The sequence below is a fragment of the Panthera uncia genome, assembly GCF_023721935.1.
Source record: "Panthera uncia isolate 11264 chromosome C1 unlocalized genomic scaffold, Puncia_PCG_1.0 HiC_scaffold_4, whole genome shotgun sequence".
In the NCBI taxonomy this organism is placed as follows: Eukaryota; Metazoa; Chordata; class Mammalia; order Carnivora; family Felidae; genus Panthera; species Panthera uncia.
In genome coordinates this window covers 97,853,687-97,880,138 of record NW_026057585.1, presented here as the reverse complement: position 1 = coordinate 97,880,138, position 26,452 = coordinate 97,853,687, and the positions used below count along the sequence as shown (strand labels likewise).

At 46.2% G+C, this 26,452-nt stretch overlaps 1 protein-coding gene across 1 annotated transcript in view; it reads right to left on the bottom strand.

Moving 5' to 3' along the window:
- CLSTN1 (calsyntenin 1) overlaps positions 1–26,452 on the bottom strand; it is a gene marked incomplete at its 5' end in the record, with an annotated part of 89,130 nt that overhangs the window by 39,052 nt on the left and 23,626 nt on the right. Inside the window, one exon of the mRNA XM_049618164.1 lies at positions 4,630–4,752. Coding sequence (XP_049474121.1) covers positions 4,630–4,752 — 123 coding nt within the window. The remainder of the gene's footprint in view (positions 1–4,629; positions 4,753–26,452) is intronic.

Sequence of the window (26,452 nt, the reverse complement as noted above, 5' to 3'; positions counted from 1 at the left end):
TAAGAGCTCAGCAAGTGTTGGATGCCACCGCCAACCCCCCCCCAGCACCCTCATGGGGGTAAATCAAATTCAATGTCATTACCAAAATCAATCTAAGATCGAAATAGGCCTCCAGATCTGGCCTCTGCCTTACCCAAAAGACTACCGAAGAAAGTTAGTGAGAAAATAGAACACTATGAAGACTATCACAGAAAAACGCAAACATATCTCTCACCGAATGTTAAACACAAATGTATTTTTTTAAGATTCTATTACTAATAACAATGGCAGCAAACACTATATGTATGGAGCACTTACTATGTACCAGGCATCGTTTCAAGCTTTTCACATTCAATAAATAGGCTAATAATCCCAGCATCCCATGAGGTACGTGACACTGCTATCCTTGTTTTACAGACGATCAAACTGAGACACAGAAACGGTGAGTAATTTGCCCAAGGCCATCCAGCCAGGAGTGGCAAAGGCAGGACTCAAGTCCGGGCCAGCCGGGTCTGTTCCTGATGCATCTGTCCGCTCCGGCCTCATGGGGGCAGTGTCGCGTGCTGCGGCTGGACAGGTACCAGGGCAACCGAGGAGGCACGGCTGCTCACCCTGGGGCAGAGGGACAAGGGCCACGCTCTAGTGGGAGTAGAGACTCCACGCCCGGGTGCACACCCAAGCGCAAGGAAGACCTACGTCCACGCAAAAACTGGCGCGCTAATGCTCAGAGCAGCAAAATTCGTGATGTCCAGAGAGTGGGAACCGTCCTAATGTGCATCGGCTGACGAACGTATAAGTGGGAAATGTGGTCTGTCCTTACGATGGAATACTATTTGGCAATAAAAAGGAACAAAGGCCGGATGCGTGCTATTCCTGAAGCACGGGTGAAGCTTCAGACCACTATGCTAAGTGAAAGACACTAGGCACAAAAAAATCCAGAATAGGCAAATCCACAGACACAAACTAGATTAGTGGTTGCCAAGAGGGTGGGGAGGTGGGGAGTAGCTGCCACTAGGTGCAAGGGTTTCTTTTCGGGGTGAGGAAAATGTTCTGGAATTAAACAGTGGTCGGGGTGCCTGGGTGACTTAGTCAGTTAATCATCCAACTTCGGCTCAGATCATGATCTCACGGTTCGTGGGTTCAAGCCCCATGTTGGGCTCTGTGCTGACGGTTCGGAGCCTGGAGCCTGCTTCAGATTCTGTGTCTCCCTCTCTCTCTGCCCCTCCCCTGCTCGAGCTCTGTCTCTCTCTCTCTCTTTCTCAAAAATAAACAAACATTAAAAAAATTATTTTAAATAGTGGTTGATGGACTCACACTCCTGTGAATATACTAAACCCCTGGGAACTGTATACTTTAAAAGGGCTGCTTTTTAATATGTGGACTATATTTTTTAAAAAAGAATATAAGAATAACTGCTTCCCCATGAAAATCTCCAGAAGGAAAGAACTGATTTACCTAACTATGGCAAATGCAATCCAATTAGCACTATGACTTGACTCTACCTTGCTTCTCTTTATAGTTTTTTAAAATCTCAATATGTAACTTTTGCACATAAATAAAAAACGGCTGGGAATCCCGTAAAAACATAAAACTTTATAAGTATTATTTCATTCATGATAATACATTAGGTTTTGATAAATGATACAACAGCATTAAATCAAATGAGAAAGAAAAAAATAAATGGCATTTTATTAACAGGACTTTTTCCTTCAAAGTTAGTACTCAAGGTCTATTTCACTTCCTGCTTCCCTTGCAGCATCCTGCGGTGCCTCCCAGGGCCTCCTTGCAGCAAAGAGCCACTTGCCGGGCTCAGAACCCTGCCTCTCACACGCGCTGACAGATAAGGTCACCGCTCTGTGTCCCAGCTTCCTCTCCTGAAAACGAGGATGGCAGTCAGCACCTGCGTTTGCTTTTGTTCTGTTTGTTGACGACGACTTGTGCAAGAGCACAAAGCAAGTCCTCTCTTGCAAGCCAGAACTCACTGTGCAGTTGCTACAGGGGAGAAGGAACAAGGTACCGAAACAGGTACAGTGATGGTGGGGGTGCCCGACGAACGCGAAGGGTGGCTCCGGGACTGCAGAATCACCGAAGGCAGGGGACATAAGGGAAATCTCAGCTACACTGAATTAGTATTCTAATTTTAATGCTGGCATGAAACAAAGATGCCTTCTTTTCTCAGGTTTTTCACCGGAGAATACAATGTCTGCACTTAAATGTACTGGAACATCCCCAAAATCTGTACAAGTCTAGGGGGTGAGAGTCCAGGGGTGAACATGGTCTGAACGTCTTCGTGTTAAGAGGGTGTCTGAAACTGAGAACAAGGCAAGATCCATCTACTCTGACCCAAAATGTGGGGGGATGTTTGAAGATCCCCATCTTCAAGCGGAGATCAAAGGAGCCCGACCGGACAAACCGTGGGCAGACGGTGACAACTGTGGACCGAGCAAAAGTTCTTTTTAAAAGGGTTATTTTGAAGATTATGATTCTGACTTCAGAGGAACTAAGCTGATCGGCAGTGGAAGGAATCACATGTAAAATTCCTTAAATATAAAAACGTATTGACTTAAGAATAAATCAATAAACAAAACAGGGATGGCAGGAAGCATTCTTACCTCCTAAGCTTGTTGCAGATTAAACAGAAATTTGTAGAGCACTTAGAACAGTGCCTGGAACATCGCAAAGGCTTTATTTATTTATTATTATTATTTTTTATGTTTATTTTTGAGAGAGAGAGACACACACACACACACACACAGAGCACTAGCTGGGGAGGGGCAGAGAGAGAGGGAGACACAGAATCTGAAGCAGCTCCAGGCTCCGAGCTGTCAGCACGGAGCCCGACGCGGGGCTCGAACCCACGAACCGCGAGATCATGACCTGAGCCGAAGTCGGGCACTTAACCGACCGAGCCAGCGGGGCGCCCCTGCAAAGGCTTTAGAAACGTTCCCTGTTATCAGTAACACGGCAGGAGGGTGCTCTGGACACAACGGGTGAACGGCTGGTACTTCACTGCGAGGCCTAAGGGGGTGAATCTAGCACTCCGGGCTGCAATCCTCTCAACATTTATGAAATGTCAGAAACGGGTAAGTCCACTCAAAAGCATAAGCTAGGGCATCCGATAAGGTTATTCACACAGCACTAAACGTCACACCCCCAAGGAGGCACCGTGCATACTAACTTCGTAGCACACATGGGTCGCCTGTGTATACGTGTTTACACACAGACACCCCCAAACCCAGGCAGTTCCGGGGAAAGCGATATGCGATGCTAACATGGTCTTAAATCTAGGAGCAAACAAAACCAACCACCTCCGTGGACAAACACTGCGTGTGCTCACAGCACAGAGCGCTTCCTCGGAGTCCTGTCCGTCTCACTGGGTTTCTCTGGAAAAACCAATAAACAAGTAAAACCAACTGGCCTCAGGTTACGTCCCTGAAAATGGGACACGGCACTCGAACCGAATGAAGAACAAATTCATTTTAAAAACAGCTCTTCAGAGGGCACCTGGATGGCTCAGTCGGTAGAGCATCCGACTCTTGATCCCAGGGTCGTGAGTTCAAGCCCCATGTTGGGTGTGGAGCCCGGGTTAAAAAAAAAAAAAAAAAAAAAAAAAAAGCTCTTCAGAAATGACCTCACATTCATTTCCCTCAATTTACCACAGAAAAATTAACGTATGAGAGAATGTGCACGAGTTAATTGAATTTTCCTTATCTGTCCGTAGGCAAAGAGAACAAACGCCCTCTTTCATGTGAGAAACCGTGTTCTGCAGAAGTATCAGGCAAACACTAGTCTTTAAAAATTAACATCGCAACGTCAGTTTTGATCCTGAGGCAAAGAGAGGGTGAAGTAACACTTTCTTCCACCAGCTAAGGAAGCTACTAAGGTCACTGCGTAAAAGCAAGAGCATTCTGACTTGGAAAGTGCTATTTAATGCTACAAAGCAGACAACCTCCAAAGCAATCCTAGAGATCTCTTCTGAACACCCAGGTTACAATCTGACGAGGCGACTCAAATTAAAAATTTACTGAAAGTAAAACCTGAGCCAAAAAGATTCTTCTATGAACACGGCTCCAACTTTTCAGCTTAGCCTCTGCCGGTACCCCAAATCCAAGCAATGCAAGGACAGTCCAGGGCGCAGTTTATCTATCTAGGTCCTTGACGCTCACGACCCAGCAGCACTAGCGGCCCCAGGTCGGAAAGGCAGATTCTCAGGTCCCCCCCAGACCCACTGTAGCCAAATCCGCATTTTTGTGTGTGTGATGCCAGGAATTACGGGGCTTTTAGGAAGTACAGATGACACTCAATGTTACAGAGATTCAGGCGGACCCGAATCCGCATTTTTAACCCAATCCTCAGGTGCTCTGTGCGCACACTAGTGTGAGGTGCACTGGCCTAGGTGTTCCCGTTTCCGGTCACACCCAGGAATTATGCAAGGATGCAATGAACGTTTTGCTTTCCAAGAAGTACAGGCTTTTTTTTCAGCTGCTCCAAGTATTAGAATTAAAAGGAGAAAATGCAGCACGCAGGAGCCACAAACACCTCTTAACTATCAAGACATTTTCAGGGAGGCTCAGAAACGGTCCGAGTGGGGTGTGTGAAATGCTTCGCATCCAGTCGGGACTTTCGGGGAGAGAAAAGCCACGTTCGTACCTGCAAACCGCAGAGGTGCGTCTTTATCCAGGGCGATCAGCGGAGGGTCGAGGAGCACCGCGTTGTCGTTTTCTGTGACGATGCCGTGATAGGTGGGCTCGAGCCACGGCTTGTGCTTGTTAACTGGGTTTAGAAAGAGAAGAAGAAGAAAGGAAATAGACCAGGTCAGAATTATTACTTTAAACTCAACTGCTTTTAAAGACATACGTCTATTACTAAAATAATTAAACCTCTCACTAGCCTGGAAGGCAACACTTGTATCTGTTGTTGCAAAGTTTCGTATCAAGACGCTGAAGGGGTCAAACTGTGAATTCCAGAGTCAGTGAGGTAGAAACTGAAGCAACCAGAAGAAAGAAAGAAATTGCTCTAGGGGCGCCTGGGAGGCTCAGTCGGTTGAGCGTCCGACTTCAGCTATGGTCATGATCTCATGGTTCGTGGTTCGAGCCCCGCGTCGGGCTCTGTGCTGACAGCTCGGAGCCTGGAGCCTGTTTGGGATTCTGTGTCGCCCTCTCTCTCTGCCCCTCCCCCACTCATGCTCTGTGTGTGTGTGTGTCTCTCTCTCTCTGTCAAAATAAACTTTAAAAAAACAAAATAAATTGCTCTAGAAATAAAAAGAAAAAAGACTGATAACTATTACACACAATCTACTTCTGTTATCAGCCTGTCACAGGAAAGTTACAAAGAAAGATATACTATCATTTCTTTATAGCAATAGTAATATAAGATTATTTATTTAAAATTAACATTACAGGGGCGCCTGGGTGGCTTGGTTGGTTAAGCGTCCGACTTCGGCTCAGGTCATGATCTCACGGTCCGTGAGTTCGAGCCCCGTGTCAAGCTCTGTGCTGACAGCTCAGAGCCTAGAGCCTGTTGCAGATTCTGTGTCTCCCTCTCTCTCTGCCCCTCCCCTGTTCATTCTCTGTCTCTCTCTGTCTCAAAAATAAATAACTATTAAAAAAAATTTTTTTAATTAAAAAAATAAATAAAATTAACAATTACAAACAAAAACATAAAAGACAAGATTTATGAAAATAAAATTACAGAGCATAAATAAAACTAAATGCAAAACCTCTGAAAAACTTGACTGGAAAGAGTGTTTACAAATATGTCACCTTTTTTTTTAATGTTTTAATTCTTGAGAGAGACAGAGTGTGAGTGGGGGAGGGGCATAGAGAGAGGGAGACACAGAACTGGAAGCAGGTTCCAGGCTCTGAGCTGTCAGCACAGAGCCCAACGTGGGGTTCAAACTCAGGGACCGTGGGATCGTGACCTGAGCTGAAGTCGGATGCTTAACCGACTAAGCCACCCAGGCGCCCCCTACAAGTAAGCCACTTTGAGGTCAGGCTGACTTGGGCTCAGAGTCCAGCTCCCCTCTATTATTCGCTGCATGACCTTGAGCACCAAACTGACCTCTTACTGTCAATTTCCTCATCTGTGCACCAGGGACATCCTCACAATCCACAAAGCCGGGCAGATCACCGGAGAAGTGACGTCTTTGCTCCTTGGTTGGGCACTAGAGCGGCTACTTTCGTTCTAAGGGTAAGAACTGCCATCCTGGCCGTCAGCTCCCCGGACGAAATCGGAGTGGAATTCCCATCCATCTGTTCTGCCTGGGGCGGGGCTCCCAGGGGGCCTGTGTGAGACCTTCTCCCTGGGGGACCTGGTCCCTCTCTGAATCCCTGTTTCCCCCAGCACGTTCTGGGCATTTCTTTTTACTTCCCCCTCACGCGTGCCCACATTATACCCTCAGTGAATGGATTCACCATGGAGCGCCCCAACTCAGCCCATGTAAGTACAAGGAATGCTAGGACACTTTATTCCCAAGTAGGCGGTGCCTGTGTGTTCAGTGAACCACCCCTACGGAGTTCTTTTCCTCCGTGTAAGTCCATCTTCAGAAGGACCTGAAACTAAAACTCGACGTTTAACCGCGATGTGATAGTACTTCTTGGCTGTCGTGTGATGGCCATTGCGTGACGTCAGGAGACTGGGGCGATCGGAAGCACCTGGGCTTCCCCTGCCTTCACTCTGACGTGGAGTTTTCGGGGAGCGGTCACGTGTCCCATCCTGAACAAGCAGGCGGAGAAGGAGAAAGAAGCTACCTCCCATCGCGCTCATTAAGGATGCGTTTACCAGACGTTTACACACGCCGTATCCAAACCAGGCGCAAACTCCGTGTCTTCGCTTTCAAAGGAATCCAGACCCATGGCAGTTGCCGTTTAATGGGTACAGAGTCTGTTTTGTGACCTGAAAACAGTTCGGGGAACTGGCCGCACAACAGGAGGAATGACACTTAACACTACTGAGGCAGACACTTAGAAATGGTTACGATGGGAGGTTTTACGTGTGTGGCTATCAGTCTTCAAAAATACACACCCAAGGGGCGCCTGCGGGGCTCAGTCGGTCAGGCATCCGGCTCTTGCTTTCAGCTCACGTCAGGATCTCAACAGTTCGTGAGTTCAAGTCCCGCATCTGGCTCTACACTGACAGCACTGAGCCTGCTTGGGATTCTCGCTCGCGCTCGCTCTCTCTCTCTCTCCTCTCCCTGCCCCTCCCATGCTCATGTGTGGCCACTCTCTCTCTCTCTCTCAAAAATAAACTAAAAACACACACACACACACACACACACACACAAAATCAGTGTAGACAGAGCCATTTCTCATCATCTCTGCTGCTCGCCTGGATATTTACAGAATCCAAGTGACCAGCCTCACCCTTACCCTCCTGCACCTGCTCTGCACACAGCAGCCAGAGGGACGCTTCTAAACCGGCGGCTGGTTCTCCACCTCTGCTCCCAGAGCCCACTGACACCAAATGTTACTGAGGACCCTAAGCAGCTTTTGTTTACGTGGGATCTATCCTCTCGATCCCTATCGGCATTTACTGCACTGGAAATTAAAATCAAGAAAAATTTGATTACTGGGGCGTCTGGGTAGCTGAGTCAGTTAAGCGTCCGACTTCGGCTCAGGTCGCAATCCCAGAGCTTGTTGGTTCGAGCCCCGTATCAGGCTCTGTGCTGACAGTGCAGGGCCTACTTGGGGTTCTCGCTCTCTCTGCCCCTCCCCCACTCGCACTTTCTCAAAATAAGCTTTCAAAAAGAGAAAAATTTTATCGATTCATTTTTAAAAACAAACCTATTATATGTTAACATAAATAACATTTTTATGAAAACAACTATTTTTGAAAACAGAGTTAAAAGAGTGGTAACATTTTATAGTTTTGCAAATCTTTCTACCATCTGGCTTCACAGAAGACGGCTGGGTCCTCACTTCTACCGCGACCAGTATGCCACGCTGTCACATGTCACCCAGCCCCTAGAGAGCACCCACCGTGCAAGTGGGAGAAAAGGAGGAGGAAGGGAGGTAACATCGTGATGTTATTAAAACCACTCTGACCTCCAGGGGCGCCTGGGTGGCTCAGTCGGTTAAGCGTCCGACTTCGGCTTAGGTCATGATCTCACAGTCTGTGAGTTCAAGCCCCACGTCGGGCTCGGTGCTGACAGCTCAGAGCCTGGAGCCTGTTTCGGATTCTGTGTCTCTCTCTCTCTCTCTCTGACCCTCCCCTGTTCATGCTCTGTCTCTGTCTGTCTCAAAAATAAATAAACGTCAGAAATAAATAAATAAATAAATAAAAAACCGCTCTGACCTCTGGAGTCCCCTGGCAGGGTCTCAGGGGACTCATCCCCTCAGGTCTCTGTTAAACGTTCCCTCCTCCAGCACTCTGCCCCCCACTTGCTCTCCTCCTTTTCTTCTGCTACTCATCGCCACACTGCTGGACAGAGGGCAGGGCGGGGGGTGCAGCCTGGGACGCTGGGGCAGGTTACCTGGCTTCCCCCACGGGTCTCAGTTTCCTCATCTGTACTAGTGGGTACAGCACTGGTACCCACCTGATAGGCTGCTGTGTGATCAAACCAGTCACATGCGAAATGCTCAGGACAGAGCCTGGCACCCGGTAAAATGCCACTGAGGTGTTGCTGTTACTTCTCCTAAACACGTATGTGAACAAAACCACGGATTCCGGGAGAGGGAGACCCCTTGTTCCCTGTTAACCCCCAGCACCCAGCACCGCGCCTTTACTTGGGAACTATTTGGTAAATGGATGCGTATATAAACAATTTCACGTACAGTACAAATCAACCCAGTGTTTGGTTTGTAAATTCTTAGAGAAGATGGTTTTGGTGCCCAGAACAGAAAACCAGGCATGGCTTGGCGTTTTAACACTGGGAAGGTGCTTTTCGTGTTTTGTTTCTGGCAGGTGGGTGTTCCGATTCCAGGAGGCTAGAGAATCTGGAAGAACGGAACACGCTGAAATACTGCGGCATCTGTCTGCAGAGGTAGGCTGGGATTCGGTTACGGGGAGACTGACGGGAGATCAAACCCAGATCATGAAGACCCAACATTTAAAGGGCCTTCGGAAAGGATCTCCTCCGCTCACAAAAGCTGCTGCCGGGACAGGAGATTTGGCAAAGAAGAGAATTAGACGGGTAGGCTGCACCTGCCCTTCTTCAGAAATACCCTCTGGGACAGTGGCGAGTACCTGGGGGCGTGCCTGGCACGGGCCCCAGTTTGCTGCGGCCTCTGGTCTGAGAGGGTCCCACTGGGCACACGAAATAACCTTGCTCTGCCGTCAGGCTGAGTGTTTACCCTGTGGCTGAGACGCCCGTCCTCCCCAGGTGCCCTGTTAACCTGTCCCGGGACACAGGCGGACGGGTGCCTGGAGTCCCAGGTCTAATACCGAGAAACAGCGGGTCTTGAAGGAAGCGGAGCAAAGCCTCCACTGTTTGTCACTGATCTCATTTTAAAACACAGAAGATGTGAGTTCAGCTTACTATTGACAACGGACCTTTCACAGCGGTATTTGACTCCCACCTGTTTTCATATTAAGGTGGTATTAATGAAGTTACAAGCACAGCGAATAAAGCTGCAGACTATTCCAACGGGTGAGTCCATGAAAGTGCTGACACTCAAGCCGAGTGAGCGTGTTCAGTCCAGAAGGAATGTGGAAATGCCAGGTGGAGCAAACCGCATAAAACCGGCGATGGTCAGAAGAACGACGCGTGTACTTCTGCCCTGGCGGAAAGGCCCGCGGCTGAAAATGGCTGACGGTTCGAGGCAAAAAGAATTGTACAGCTACGGTCCCAGGATCCTCATTTTGTAATCCGCAATTTATAAACTGCTCCTTTCAGCTGGCTGCAGAATGAAGAGATTCGGCCGGTTCCAAGGACTGAACTTTTAAATATTTAATAAATGGTATTTTTAATATTTCATCACATTCAATTGGCCTTATCAAATATTTATAGAAACAAGTGAGTGATATTTCTGCAATCTTCCCCAAAAAATCACAGATAAAGGAACACGTCACCCATGTTGACAACCTTTACCTGATTCACTTTACCACATTCTAGATCATTAAAAAGCCCACTAAATTTTGAGTGGCACAGTCTTAACGGAAGTCCTGGAACAGTAAGGCTGGCAGCCGACCTTCCGTACGTAGGTCACATCTGGGGGACACGCCTATGGTTTGGGGACACGGCTGGTTTTTGAGGCTGTGGCAGATCTTAATCACCAGAACTTGCCACCGATTTAAAAAAGCAAGATGAAAACAATACGACGGCCAACTCCAGGGCTAAGTTTAAATATAAAACGTACGCCTCCCTAGGACAGCCCAGCTCTGTGGGCCAAGGAGGGCTGACCCCTTGTCCAGGGCACACCAGTCACCCACCCCGGTGAGGTGGTTCCCAAGCCTGCGTGCTGTGGCCCTGACACCCACCCAGCACCAAACAGCTCCCTTCTGATTGCTTTCTTCATCTATAAAGAGAATTACACTGCTTTCAAAAAGATCACTTGATGTGTGCCCCTTCTCATTCTAGAAACCTGGGCTGGTCGTACTAGGCCAATAAGGACATAATAAATAACAGCTGAATGTCCTAAGAGATTGCCAGCACGTCATCAGCAAATCCTAGACGATGCTATGTTTTGTTTGCAGATTCAATTTTTAAGCTTGGGCCATCAAAAGAATCTGCAATTAAGGAATGCTGCCACTAGGTGGCGTCTGGTCCTTGGGATTACAGGCTGCAAACCACCAGACCTGGATGAAAAAAATCCAGCCCTTTCCTCCCCGAAGGAGCGGGCCCTTTGTTAAAGATGGTCTGCACAGAAAAGTGGCCTAAACTATGTAAGTATAAAATCTCCAGCTGATTCTTCTTTTCCTGAAAGACATTCAGAATAAGCAAAATATTCATAGAGTTCCAAAATCAAAATACAAAAAGGCACAGGTTCTCGCAGACTCTCCGAAGCCCTGCCCTCAGTCATAAATTCTCATTTAAATCAGACTATCCCTGGTCTTTCGAACGAGCCTAGTGTCAGAGGTCCTTTCAGCTTCACAGCCCACTGACTTTGAGTTTGTTCCAAGAAATCTTTCCTGAATGTCTACTATATGTAAGCACACTGCTTACGCACGCTTGGGCGCTGGGCTCTGGGGAATCAAGTCCCAGTCTCTCGGAGAACACAAACATATCAATGACCATCTACATTCCAAAATGGTGTGGCTATAATTAAAGGGTTATACAATGTGGTAAAAACAAAAACAAAGCTATAAAAGGGGACTCACTCAGTCTTGGGAACTTTATGAGTCAGCAGAGACCAATGTGGCCAAGTAGCCACCATCTCAAATGTGGCCATGCCCTGTGCCAGAGGGCAAGGGTGGGCACGTGGGAGGGTCTTCTTGTGGGACCTAACCTTCCACGAAGAGGGGAGACATGGCTCCTAACTCACTGAAACAGAACTAGTCACCTGGCCCCACCCGAACCCTCCAGGGTGGAGGGTGGCCACCCCACCACGTGTCTGGAAAGGGGCTGGAAATGCTAGATCGGCTCTAGGATCCATCGGAGAACAAGCAGAGACCTCCCAAGGACATCTTTGAAGAGATCATCGAGGGCTCTTGGATGGGAGGGAGTATTGTGAGCAGTGTGCGTGTATCAGGTACAAAGGAAGCAGGCACAGGGCACATCCTGGAACTCGCAAGACTGGTAAATGCACGGCTCTGAGACTGGAAGGAGGTGCAGCTGGAGAGGGGCCTGAGTTACCATTTACGGTGAGCATCTCCCTTCAGTGCTACACCGAGGAGCGCTCTCGATTCCCTAGGCGCCAAGAGGCTGCTAGAAGTTGTAAACGGTGCAGTCTGGTCGAAAAGGCAGGAACCTTGGGACCGGACAGAACTTAGTGAATTAATGAACTCTGTTTCTGACCCACTCTGTAACTAGGTACAGATGAGTTCACCACCCCCTGCCTATTTCCGCATCGTCAAATCAGGAACGGGGACAACCTTCCACAACCTCGCTTTGAGGATTAGAAACAACATCAGCAAAGGGCCCACGCTGTGCCTCCCACACAGACGCTCAACAAATATTTATTGATAGATTAATTATAAGCAAGAGCTGTCAGCGCAGAGCCCGACGCGAGGCTCGATCCCACCAACAGTGAGACCATGACCTGAGCGAAAATCGAGAGGTGGTCGCTTAAGCGACTGAGCCACCCGGGCGCCCTGAAGAGGAAACTTTTTACTTAACCAAAGGAACACTGCATGGAATTTATGAACAGTCGCTCCCCTTTTCGGCTGACGGTGTTCCTAGTGATGCTTTTGGCTAATACCGCATCAGTTTTTCTCTGACTTTGTAAAATACATTTTGTAATCACTCTTAACTTTTTTTCTAAAATGAGACACTTCCGCCGGAGCATCTCTAGACAAAATCAGTAAGTGCAGGTTTAAGGGCTTCCTCACAATTCCAAATAAATTTAATAATAAGGCGTTTGGAAAATCTCTGTATATTAGATACCATTTAGCTCAGGGATTCCCAACCTCAGCGGGACTGCCGCTCTGCACCAGAAGATTCTTTGCTATGGGGCCGTCCTGAGCGTTGTGAGACGTTCAGCCGCATCCCTGGCCTCCGTCCACTAGGTGCCAGTAGCACCCTCCCCAGTGGTGACAACCCAAAAAAGTCTCCAGACATCACCAGGTGTCCCCTGGGGGCAAACGTCCTCCCGGGAACCCTGGAGAACCACTGACATCTCCGTTTCCTTAAGGAAAACCATGGATTTCCACTTTAAAACCATTTGCAGACTTCAAAATAGCCAACTTTATAATTTATGTGCATTACATTACGGTGAAGCTCATTTTTAAAATAAAACCACGTTTCTGCGTGAAATGAAGCCTGAAATTAACCAAACAAGCCTTGAATCTCGGGCGCGGTCTGTTCACCCGTCACGTGACAAGCATCCCGCGCACTGTGCACTGACACCCGCAGTGCGCGCGGGGAGCACGGTCATCTTACAGCAGGTGGGGATGGTGACCTGCCAGGAGACACCGGCCGGTCCCTCAAGTCTGCCCCGGGTGAGGGCGGGCGCTGCGGGTCTGCGCTGGGCGCGGGCTCCCCATCAGCCACACTGGAAGACCAAAGGGCTCCCCGTGGTTCCACGTGGCCAGGAACACGGCCCGCGGGAGATGCCACGAGGTAAGACAGAGAGGAAGCAGGAGCGGAATGGGAGGAGCCTTGATGTGGTTTCCCAAGTTCAGATCTCACAGGATGCGCAAAGCGGGGAGGCACCGGAGGAGGCAGCGGGGAGAGACCTGACGCCGCCCCTGAGGAAGGCCGTCTGCCTCAGAGTGGAAGTGACAGGAGGGGCAAGCGTGGAATCACGGAGTCAGACGTCAGCTACAGGGGCAAGACGAGAAACGGTAAGGGGCCGAACCAAGGCTGTGGTTCAGTGTCTAGACATCTGTGACACATGATGATGGGGCAGCTGGTCCCATCTGGGGATAAAAGGTTAAGAGGGACAACAGGACTGGGGAGAATCCAGGGAAAGGGCTTCTTCTTCCTTTCTTTTATCCAGCGGTCCATCCATCCGTCCTTCCTTCGTTCCTTCCGTCCATCCACCCATCCACCCACCCACCCACCCACCTGCCCGCCCATCCATCCGTCTATCTGTCCACCCACTCATCCATCCCTTCACCCACCCATCTTTACCAAGCCCCAAGTTGTCTCCTAAGTGCTGAGGAGACGATGGTGAATTAATGGGTCCCTGCCCTTATAGCTTAGGTTATGGTTAATTAAAATAGTAATTTTAACCATATTCTGGAAAAGAATTCTTAGGGAGCAAAATCACACTTTCTATAAAACCAATTTTTCAAGGATTAAAGGGGACTTCTAATCATTCTTTCAAAATCCAAACAAAATTTTTTTAATTGTGGAGTAAAATACAACATAAAACTTACCATCTTAACAATTTTTATTTTTTAATGTTTATTTATTTTTGAGAGAGAGAGAGAGAGAGAGAGAGAGGGAGGGAGGAAGGGGCAGAGAGAGAAGGGGCAGAGAGAGGGAGACGGAGAATCCCAAGCAGGCTCCCTACTGTCAGCACAGAGCCTGATGCAGGGCTCAAACCCACGAATCATGAGATCACGATCTGAGCCAAAACCAAGAGTCAGACGCTTAACCAACTGAACCACCCAGGTGTCCCCATCGCCTTAACCATTTTTAGGTGCGCCGTTCAATGGCACAAGGTACGTTCACACCGTCGTGTAGCCATTACCACCTTCCATCTTCAGAACTCTTTTCCCGCAAAACTGAAACTCTGTCCCCATTAAACAATAATTCTCCATTCCCCTTTCCCACAGCCCCTGGCCATCATTCTCCTTTCTGTCTTCATGAATTTGACTCTGCTAGGTGTCTCAAATAAGTAGGTATTTGTTTTATGACTGATTTATTTCGGTTAGTGTAATATCCTCAAGGTTCATTCATATTAGAGCACGTGTCAGAATCTCCTTTGCAAGAGGCTGAATCATTCCACTGTGTGGAAAGGCCACACTTTGCCTATCCTCATCCATCAACGGACACTTGGCTTACTGCTCCCTTTGGCTACCGTGAGAAATGCTGTCACAAATAGGACAGGTCTTCTTAAGACCCTCCTCTCAATACTTTTGGGTACGTACCCACAAGTGGAACTGCTGGACCATACAGTACTTCTATTCTTAATTTTTTGAAGAGCGGCCGTACAATTTTCCATAGCGGCCACACCATTTTACATTCCCACCGTCAGCGCACAAGGGTTCCAATTTCTCTACATCCTCACCAACACCTCTTATTTTCTGGGTTTTGATAGTAGCCATTATATGGGCGTAAAACCAAACAAGTTTTATGTCAAGTAATTTTATCTTTGTATATTACCTAATATACAGAAGCAGACAGAACAGAGTAACGAACCCAGTGTGCCCATGACTCACCCACTACAATTATCAACACGGGGCCAATCTCGTTTGATTTAGACACCATGCCCACCACCAATTTCAAATAGTTGGAAACAAATCCCAAACTTCCTCTCACTTCACCCCTCAATATTTCAACATACATTTCTAAAAGATAATGACTCTTTTTAAAACCATAAAGGCATTATTATCTTAAAAGTTCACAAAATAACATCAAATTTAATAGTATCAAATATCCAGTCAGGATTCATACTTATCTGATTATTTTGCTAGAGCAAGTGATTTAACTCAATACATTTCTCTGCAACATTTCATCGTAAAGTCTACTTGCTATGAAAGAAAAAACTTTAAATAATAATGCGTTCATGGTTTCCACAACTTTCCCAACTTTTTTCACCATTAAGTATGTCTACTAATTAGGGTTTTTTTTTTTTATCACGAACGCGTATTAGATTTTGTCAAATGTTATTTCTGCTTTAATCGACATGATCAGGTGATTTTTCTTCTTTAACCTGTCGATATGGCAAATTACTGATTTTTTAAACACCGGAACGGCCTTGTGTTCTTGCAACAGATCCCAGTGCAAGAACACCATTGTCTTGGTGTGTAATTCTTTTCATACACTGTTGGACTTGCTCTGCTAATGTTTTACTGAGGATTTTTTTTTTTCTAACAGCTTTCTTGAGACTGTCATTTTTAAACGTCTTTCAGTAATATGTTTCAATTCATTTCTGTGTTGACCTGAAAATTCTACTAGCTTGAGGAGCCCTTGGCTGTCTTGGTCAGTGGGGCGTGTGACTCTTGATCTAAGGGGTTCTAAGTTCAATCCCCAGGTTGGGTGTAAAGATTTCATAAAATTCTTAAAAAAAACAAAAACAAAAACCTACTGGCTTGAATATATCCAGTTTTGTATGTTCAACACCAAATACAACATGTATTCATGGATCATCAACTATGTTCCAGGCACTCTGTTTGCTCAATCTTGCTTACCAATAAGGCTAATTGTCTAAAAAAGATCCAGCTACACAATTAGGTAAGAGAAGCAACAGTCAAGATGCTATTTTTGAGAAATCAGAGTGTGATGACTTCAAATGTGCTTTTAAAAATCAGGATACAAAGAAAAGCCAAGCGGAATGAATGTTTCTGATATTAAGTCTGGCTTAAAGAGAGCACCCCCAAGCTCAAAGGCAAATAACTGGAGAACTGTTAGGGAAGTAGCCTGACCTCCTAAAGCCAAGTTCTAACTTTTTCAGACCACAGACTCTTCTGAGAACCTACCGAAAGCCACAAAACCCCTCCCAAGGAAAAAATGCAAACATACAAAACACTTGGCAGAAGGTTTTTGGGGCTTCAGACTCCGGCTGAAACCAGTCCAGGTTAAGAATCACTATTGTAGGGGAGCCTGGGCGGGTCAGTCAGTTGAGCATCTGACTTCGGCTCAGGTCACCATCATCTCATGGTTTGTGTGTTTGAGCCCTGCATTGGGCTCTCTGCTCTCACCACGGAGTCAGCTTTGGATCCTGTGTTTCTGTCCCCCCCCCCCCACTCCTCCCCCCCCCTCCGGCCGCCACCACCACTGCCCCTGCCCCTCCCCTGCTCAGGCATGCTCTTTCTCTCAAAAATAAATAAATAAACATTTTTAAAAAATCACTATTCTAAGACATAGTGAAATCTCTTAGTGACCTTCAGAAATCGAGCGTCTTCATCTAGCGCCTCACTGTAACTAGAGATCAAATTGTAACACTATGTCTCTTATGCCCGTGGTTCTCAAGTTGCACTTGTCGTCAGTGGTTCTCAAGTTGCACTTGTCGTCAGCAGCATTATCTTAACAGTTCAAGGGCGAGGGCGACTTCCCCAAGTGCTACCCAGAGGAAACAGACCAGGGAGGAAATACAAATCAAGTGTTGACACTGGTGTCGTATTTCTAGAGGACTTAAAGGCTAGTGACACAGAAGGATAGAAAGCAACAAAGAAGTTAATTTGCAGCTGAAATGACAGTATACCTTGAATAATGGTGAGAAGTAATAAAGACAGAAACACAGGGCACCTGGCTGGCTCAGTCAGTTAAGCATCCAACTCTTGATCTCAGCTCAGGGCTTGGGCTGGATATCGGGGTCGGGAGTTCAAGCCTCATGTTGGGCTCCACACTGGGCCTAAAGCCTACTTAAAAATAAATAAACAGGTGGGGTGCCTGGGTGGTTCAGTCGGTTAAGCGTCCGACTTCAGCTCAGATCATGATCTCACAGTCTGTGGGTACGAACCCCGCAATGGGCTCTGTGCTGACAGCTCGGGGCCTGGAGCCTGCTTTGGATTCTGTGTCTCCCTCTCTCTCTGCCCCTCCCCCGCTCATGCTCTGTCTCTCTCACTCTCAAAAATGAATAAAGGTTAAAAAAAATTTTTTAATAAATAAATAAATAAATAAATAAATAGGGACGCCGGGGTCGCTCAGTCAGTTGAGCATCGACTCTTTTGATATCGGCTGCGGTCACCTCATGGTTCCTGGGATTGAGCCCTGCATCGGGCTCTGCACTGACATCGCGGAGCCTGCTTGGGATTCTCTCCCTCTCCCTCTCTCTCCGCCCCTCCCCTGCTTGTGAGTGCACTCTCTCTCTCAAAGTAAATATACATTTTAAAAAATAAATAAAAATAAAGACAGAAACACTCTGTCTGCTTTTATTGAGAATAAAAAAACAAAACAAAACAAAACAATAACTTCCAAGAGGGTTGATTCCCTTCTTGTTCCCTAATTAATTGCAGAGATGCACATCTTTGGGACACTAGTCAGCAGGTTACCTAATCAAACACTCTCCCTCCACTGTGATGAGAAAGATGAAACATAAACTAGACAGATGGGTGGGTAAATGGATGGGCGGAGAGATGGACAGACAGACGATACAAGGATTTCTTTCTTTAAAACAAGTTCTCTGGGTGACGGCTATTGAGGAGGGCACCTTTTGGGATGAGCACTGGGTGTTGTATGGAAACCATTTTGACAATAAGTTTCATATTAAAAAAAAAAAAGTTCTGTATGTTCCACAGAGGGGTCTGTGAAGCTCTACTCTGTGGACGCAGAGAATAAGTGGTCCTAAGGCATCAAGGATACTTGGTATATTTTACTCACTGTTAGCCAAACGCATAGACTTTAAAAAAGTCTTTAACAGATTTTTTTTGAAGACTTTATCTTTAAGTAATCTCTACACCCAACGTGGGGCTTGAACCTACAACCCCGAGATCGAGTCACATGTTTCACCGACTGAGCCAGCCAGGTGCCCCTTCAATAATTTTTTGTTAGTGTTTACATTTAAAGAGGCTACACCTCAGTTACTTATCGGCTCATTTTTCTACCACCCAGACTTTCATAAAAAGTTACATTTCATTTTCCAAAGTAGCTCAGTATCATATTCACAAACTTTTCTGGCAATCAAATCAAAACACTTCACTGGCACAAAGTGCGGAAGTCAATTACTTCTCTCATCAAGTGTTGTTTTACTCAACATGAAGATTTACCACATAAAATTAACAGGCCAGGCACCAACCCAAAACAAAACCAGCAAGTCGAACAGTAATGTAACGTGTGTGTTCCACTCTTAGTGTCCCGAGCTTCAAGAACAACTATCTCGCGTATTAACTGAGAGCCTCCCTTTAATGTCACAAACGTCACGTGGCAGGCAGCCACTCCACTATGGGAACCTTGGGTCCAGCTACGGCAAGATTTCCAAAGGCAAAAACTCTTGCATAACCCTTCCAGAAGCTCCAAAGATGACGGGCAATGCGGACAGGGAAGATAATCCTTGGACTTTTAGGAAAGAAGGGGTCTCCCTCGGGCTGTGGCTATGACGGCAGGAGGGCACCGGTCACAGGATCCCGCTCAGGCCCCAGTAATTAACACCCTGCGGCCATCCTTGTTGCCCCGGAGCCAGAGGCCCTGCCCTTAGCTACAGTATCCCTGGCAACAGAGGAGGCACTTGGCCTGACTCCCACAATACCCCAGAAGTGACGCATAAAGATGGGTGCCTGAAAGAAAAGCACCGCTTGGCTGGCTGGTCTACATCCCCGGGGAACTTGGGGATCTTCTCTGATCAACACGGGAGGGGGCTGGGTTAGGTCCAGGGGGTCCTGTGAGTGTTTCTCAAGCTCTGTTATCTCAGGTGGTGGATGTTCACGTGGGAATACTGAGTGGTTGAATTTCAGAACTAAGTTTTCTGAGCAGGAGTGAAAAGGGAGGAAGAGCCAGAGGTGGAGAATGGGTCTTCCTCCCCCAGATGTTTCTCTCTGCAGCAAGTAGAGGTAGGAAACTGGAGACACTATATTGATTAACATGAGGACCCTAACGGAGGAAGGGAATCCAAACCAGAGAGTCAGGACTGTGCCTCAGTTTATCGGCCACAGCGGTGCTCCCTGGCCGGGTGTGAGGCCGAATCCCCTAGACTTCTTGCATCGACTATACCTCCTGGGCCCCCACCCCGGAGTCTGAGTCAGTCAGGCTGACCTGGGGCCAGGCAGGTTTGTAACAGAACATTCTCTAGGAGATTCTGACGCACTCCCCAACAAAGAACAAACGTATCACAGAAGGCTCATGAATAGAGGCATTCAGAGAGTTTCCTCGTTAGAGAAACTGGGTGATTTTCACTTTTGCTCTCTTAAATGCCTGCCTGCCCTGTGTACTCCCCCCCCCCACACCTCCCCCACTTCCGAACTATTTCGGTACAGACCTGTCTTTGGCTTCGCTTTTCTAGGACACTTACTCATAACTGGTTCCAACTATGGCCACTGGCCCCTTGCTTATTTTAGTGCAAGAGCCCCCCCGCCTGAAGCAAAATCATCTCATGCACGACTGTTAATTCTCACAAATGTAACGCAGAGCATTTCTCAAAGCAAAGCAACGCAAAATCGTGAAGTTTCTCTCCAGTATCAAGCCACTGCCTTCCTACATGTGCTACTAACAGGTTCCCAGAACCTCCCCTGGCAGGCCAGTTTCCAACGTGTACAGCCGCCCCACCCCCATCAGTATATGCCTCCAGATTTTCCTAACCGCTTTTTTTTTTTTTAATTTTTTAAAGTTGGGGCGCCTGGGTGGCTCAGTCAGCTAAGCGTCTGACTTTGGCTCAGATCATGATCTCACGGTTCGTGAGTTCGAGTCCTACATCAGGCTCTTTGCTGACAGCTCGGAGCCTGGAGCCTGCTTCAGATTCTGTGTCTCCCTCTCTCTTCCCCTCCCCTGCTCATGCTCTGTCTCTCTCAAAAAATAAAACATTAAAAAAAAAATTAAAAATAAATAAAGTAAGTGAATAAAATAAGGGGCACCAGGGTGACTCAGGTGGTTAAACGTCTGACTTCAGCTCAGGTCATGACCTCACAGTTCATGGGTTTGAGCTCTGCGTCGGGCTCTGTGCTGACAGCTCAGAGCCTAGAGCCTGGAGCTGCTTTGCATTCAATGTCTCTGTCTCTCTCTCTCTCTCTCTCTCTCTCTCTCTCTCTCTCTCTCTATCTGCCCCTCCCCTCCCCTGCTTGCTCTCTTTCTCAAAAATAAACATTCTTTTAAAAAACCACTTGAGGGGCGCCTGGGTGGCGCAGTCGGTTAAGCGTCCGACTTCAGCCAGGTCACGATCTCGCGGTCCGTGAGTTCGAGCCCCGCGTCAGGCTCTGGGCTGATGGCTCGGAGCCTGGAGCCTGTTTCCGATTCTGTGTCTCCCTCTCTCTCTGCCCCTCCCCCGTTCATGCTCTGTCTCTCTCTGTCCCAAAAATAAATAAAAAACGTTGAAAAAAAAAAAAAATTTTAAAAAACCACTTGATTAAATAAATAAAACTTAAAAGTTTATATATTTTGAGACAGCGTGAGTGGGGGAGGGGCAAAGAGAGAGGGAGAGAGAATCTCAAACAGGCTCTCTACGCTGTCAGCGTACAGCCTGACTCGGAGCTCGATCTCACGAACCGTGAGATCATGACCTGAACTGAAATCCACAGTTGGACGCTCAATCAACTGAGCCACCCAGGCGCCCCCAGATATTCCTGACCTCCTCATCTGCACCAAATCAAAACTTACCCGCTGCAACTTTCCATGTCTCACAGTCCTGCTAAGACTGGGTGGCCGGTCTGAGAACCGAACAGTCGGGTGCTAATCAATGACAATGACTTAAGGTGCCCACACTTGCGTTTTGCAAAGACCTTCAATGCCTTCAAACAAAAGCGGAAATGGAGGCAAACTGCAAGCTGCTGGAGGACGGTATTTTTGGAACAGAGCCCTTTCACGCCTCTCAGTTCATAGCTTATGTGCGTGAAGATGATTCAGAGCACATATATTTTTATGCAGTTTTCGACACAATTAAATATATAACATGACAGCAACAAATTCACTGCCCAGACACGATCAGAACATTTCAAGTTGTTGGTTTGTACTCATCCATTTATCAATTAACCCTCAGACTGCCAGTCAATCAGAAATCTAGTTACACAACCCAGGGGAGGCCACGAGTTCCTTAAATTTCCTATTTTGCAACGTTATCAGAAAACACAGGCCAAGTGTGCCCTCTGCTTTCTTCTTTATCATTCTCACATCTGTCTCGAATTCAAATAGGACAGGGCGCTGTCCCGAATCGGAACATAATAGTCCGGTGGTAATTTCCAAGTTCTGTGTGGTTTTTTTAGTCTCCTGACCTTCATCTACAATGGAAAACTTTATCATATATAGTTCAGAAAAGGCCACCTAGTATTAAAGACCTGCTGACATTTGTTATCAATGCGGAGTTAACGGGCGGTTACCCAGCCCCAAAATACCGTCAAGAGTTGACTCGAATCGCCTAATAAATCCAGGACAACTGGTCAGAAAAGTGAAGATTCTGTCCTTGCTCCCTATTTTTTTTGCTCATTGCTTACGTTCTTACACTACTCACAGCAAGATAAATATTTTTACACAAAGTTCTTACATTACATAAAAACCAATGTAACATTTTTATGATAAACACAGAAAATAAAACCGCTCGATCTTATCCTGCCACCATGTTTCTCAAGAAGCACGTTTAGAGTAGAAAGAGCAGAGTCGATACAACCATGAGAGAACTCAAGGCCAAGACTGGGGAGGACACACAGACAAAGAACAGCACACGCTTCTCCTAAGTTACATGGGGGGTTAAGGGACGCTGAGAAAACTTATGAACAGAACTGCTAACCTACAGTACAGTTTAAGAAATGTGCAAAGCACATCATATCTGAATTTTCAGAATGGGACGAAGCTGGACAGTTTAAAACTCTTTCAGTGAGTTGGATAGTGATCACGAACAAAATTCTAGATTGGTCTGGTAATATTATTCACAAGTACGAGTGACCCACACCTCTTCTCTTGTGAGAAGGTTATTGGGAAAGCCATGGGGATGCCGGAAAGAGTAACATCAGGCACAATTTATGAAGTCCCAAGCACCTCCATACAAACTCTGCTTACCACCACTCAATGGAAACTCTAGAAAAAGTGAATTAAACTGGGACAAGGCATCTGGTGAAGACTTTCATTTCTTTGTGACTAAGAACAAGACAGCAAAATGGAAACTGGATGAAAATAAAGATGGGTGGACTTACAATGGGTTTAATCACACCCCAAAAGGACCGCGTGACGAACCTGAGAAAACCTAGAACGGTCTCTCATAGCCTTTCAAAGGTTCATCCTTAGTTGGCTCTTTCCAGCCTTTACATCAAATTTGAGAATGAACAGATGGAATGTGGAGTCAAGATTAAAAAATCACTTGACAGAATGGGGTGGTGAGTCACACACAGCAAAATGAAGTGGAATGGAAAGGAATGGAAAGATGTGCACTAAAACAAAGCCTCAAGTTAGAAGATGAGAAGCATGGTTCAACACCAACATGGGGGAAGAACTCGGTTAAATAAAGTCGGTGTGACAAGGTACGTGAAAAGCACAGACAAGGGGAGCTAACCCCACGCCACCCCAACTCCGGTCCTATGCGCAGAACTCTATTAAACCCTCTGCCTCCTCTGAAAGGTGGTATCTATGCCATGGAGCACTCAAGGAGAAAGAAACCAGACAGACTGGCAGAGATTTAGAAATAAAGTCACAGGTCCTACAAAGAACAGTTGAAGGACTAGAGGATGCTTCACTTTGAAATGTAAACAGTCGATGTGTGGCGGTGGGGGGGGGGGCGGGGGGGGGCGGTAACTCTCTGCAGACAAGAACGTAAAATAGTTCAGGCATGTTTGGTGATTCCTCAATAAATCAAAGAATTACCCTATGATCCAATAATTCCACTCCTCAGGATATGCCCCCAAAACTGTTCCAGGTACTCAAATACTCATACATTAATATTCAGGGGGCGCCTGGGTGGCTGGGTGGTTTAAATGTCTGACTTGAGCTCAGGTCATGATCTCGCCGTTCGTAAGTTCAAGCCCCACGTCGGGCTCTGTGCTAACAGCTCAGAGCCTGGTGCCTGCTTTGGATTCTGTGTCTCCCTCTCTCTCTCTGCCCCTCCCAAAAATAAATAAACTTTTAAAAAATGTGGTGGAATATTATTTAGCCATTAAAAAGAGATGGGGTACTAACACACGCTACAATGTGGACGAAGCCTGATGTAATAAAAGGTCACATGTGGTACCGTTCTATTTACATGAAATATTCAGAAAAGCTAAATCCAGAGATGGAAAGTAGCTTAGTGGTTACCAAGGACTCAGGGGAGAAGGGAATAGGAAGAAACTGTCTAATGGGTATAAATTTTCTTCTGGGGTAATGAAAACATTTTGGAAGTAGACAGAAGCGGTGGTTACACCACACTGCAAATGTACTAAACGCCACTGGACTGTATACTTTAAATTGTGACACTGAGAACTTCTGGCTTCTGGTCCAGCATGTAATGAGTTTACAAGTCACCATTTTGTCCTAACAAGTAAAAACCTGAGCAAACTGAAGTATCAGCAACTCTTCTTACACCATCAGAGATGTGATGTCCCAGGGCAGACCACTGCCCCCTGAACTGCAGTGACCAGATACAGAGAGAATTAACAACCCATCTGAGCAGAACCCTAGGCAGGAGCCAGCGCCCAGGGAGGAGAACCTGAACTGCTACCTGATGAAGAGCTGGGGGCTCAGCCTGGATGAGTCTAAAAGGTAAAAACTCCAGGAGGGCCCCACCACTGGGGGGCCCCCACGCTTGTGAGTTCTATCTCCAGGAGCCCTAGGAGATACTACACAGTGAATATCAGAGAAAAATCCCCCCATACTCCCAATGGAGGACAAGGAGAATAACCATTATGAAATATACCAGGGTATTCTTAACAAGGTCTGCCCACAGGAGGAACTATTTTATCAGAGCCTGACCTACCTGGAGGAAAGGAGATACCCAACTCCAACCCACCCTCGCCATCCAGTCCCACTGAAGTGGGGAGAGGGATGACTGAGAGGCACTGGTGAGGCTCACGGTCCCAGGGCGCAGGTTACTAAAAGACTGAGACCTAACGGAGCACTGGGAGGCACCCTTATACACCTCACCACCACCTCACTGAAGGTCTGCTCACTGCAGTTCCTTTCACCCAGCACATCCTGTCCAATGTTCAACGAAAAACTACAAGACATAAACGACAACACAGGTTGAAGAGACTGCACAAACATCAGAAGCGCTCACATATGGCAGGAGTGTTGGGATTATGAGACCAGGAGTTTTTTTAAACTATGATTAATATGCTAAGAGCTTTAATGGAAAAAGTAGACAACATGCAAGAACAGATGGGAACATAAGGAGAGAGATGAAAATTCTATGCAAGAATAAAAAAGAAGTGCCAGAGATCAAAACCTACAGTGTAATGGAGATGAAGAATATCCCTCAAGGTCTCAATCAGACCGGATTGGACACAGCCAACGAAATGCTCTTGAACTCGAGGATATAACAACAGAAACTTCCGAAACTGACAGGCAAAGAGAAAAAGACTGAAATAACAAAAGAACAGAATATCCAAGAACTGCAGGATAACTACAAAAGGTGCAGTATGTGCATAATGGAAACACCTGAAGGAGACAGGATGGAAGAAATATTTGAAACAATGACAGAATCTTCCCCAAAGACAGCAAACCACAGCAGCTCAGAGAACACCAATCAGGATAAATGAAAACAAAACAAAACAAAACTATACCTAGGCATATCATAATCAAACTGCAGATAATCAAAGATAAAGAAAAAACCTTGAAAGAAGTCAGAGAAGAAAACATTTTTCCTATATGAAAGCAAAAAATAACCTTCAATTTTGCAGAATTCATGCAAACAAGAAGAGAGTAGAGTGAAATATTTACTGCTAAGAGAAAAAAGCCCACCAACCTAGAATCTGAATTACCCTTCAGAAATGAAGGGAAAATGAAGACTTTCTCAGACAAAAATTGAGAGGATTTGTTGCCAGCAGACCTGCCTTGTAAAAAAATGCTAAAAGTTCTTCAGAGATAAGGAAAATTATGTAAATCAGAAACTCATATATAAAAGAAAGGAAGAGCAATGGAATATGAATAAATGGAGATAAAATAAAAACTTTTATTTTGGGGGGTGCCTGAGTGGCTCAGTCGGTTAAGCATCGACTTCAGCTCAGGTCATGATCTCGAGGTTTGTGAGTTCGAGGCCCGCGTCGGGCTCTGTGCTGACAGCTCAGAGCCTGGAGCCTGCTTCGGATTCTGTGTCTCCCTCACTCTGCCCCTTTCCTGTTTGTGTTCTCCTTCTCTCTCTCTCTCTCAAAAATGAATAAACATTTTTATTAAAAAAACAACTTATTTTTCTTACTCTTATTTGATCTAATAACAGTCTTTCAAATAATAGCAACAATGTATTTAATAGTGTGTGTGTGTGTGTGTGTGTGTGTGTGTGTGAGCTTTTATATGCTTACATGTAAAGTAAAGTGAACGACCATAATAATACAAGCGACAGGAGGGAAGAATCAGGAATACGTTTTTATAAGTACATGCACTATCCACGGAGTGGTACAGTGGTATCTGAAAGTGGACTTGGGTTTTACCTGTAAGAGTACAGTGGAAACTCTAGGACAATCACTTCAAAAAGTGAAAAAGGGAGGCACCTGGCTGGCTCAGTCAGTTAAGCGTCTGACTCTTCACATCGGCTCAGGTCATGACCTCACGGTTCAGGAGTCGGGCTCTGCATTCACACCACGGAGGCTGCTCGGGATTCTCTCTCTCCCTCTCTTTCTGCTCCTCCCCTGCTTGCGTGCACACATGCGCACGCTCTCTCTCTCTCTGTCTCAAAATAAATAAACTTTAAAAAACCAAAAACCTGGTCTGTCACTTAAAAATAAATAAAATAAAAATTAAAAAGTTAAAAATAAAAAGTAAAAGAGGAAGTATAATTGGTGTGCTAACAAAAGGAAGAAAATGGAATCATATAAAATGTTCAATTAGAAGCACAAAGGCAGAAAAAGTATGGAAGACAAAAAGAGGAACAAAGAACAAGACAACAAAAAACAGTAATGAATACAATAGATATTAAACCAACTAAATCAAACAGTCACTGTAAACATTATCGGTTTAAATCCACCAATTAAGAGACAGAGATCGTCAGAATGGATCAAAAATAAGACC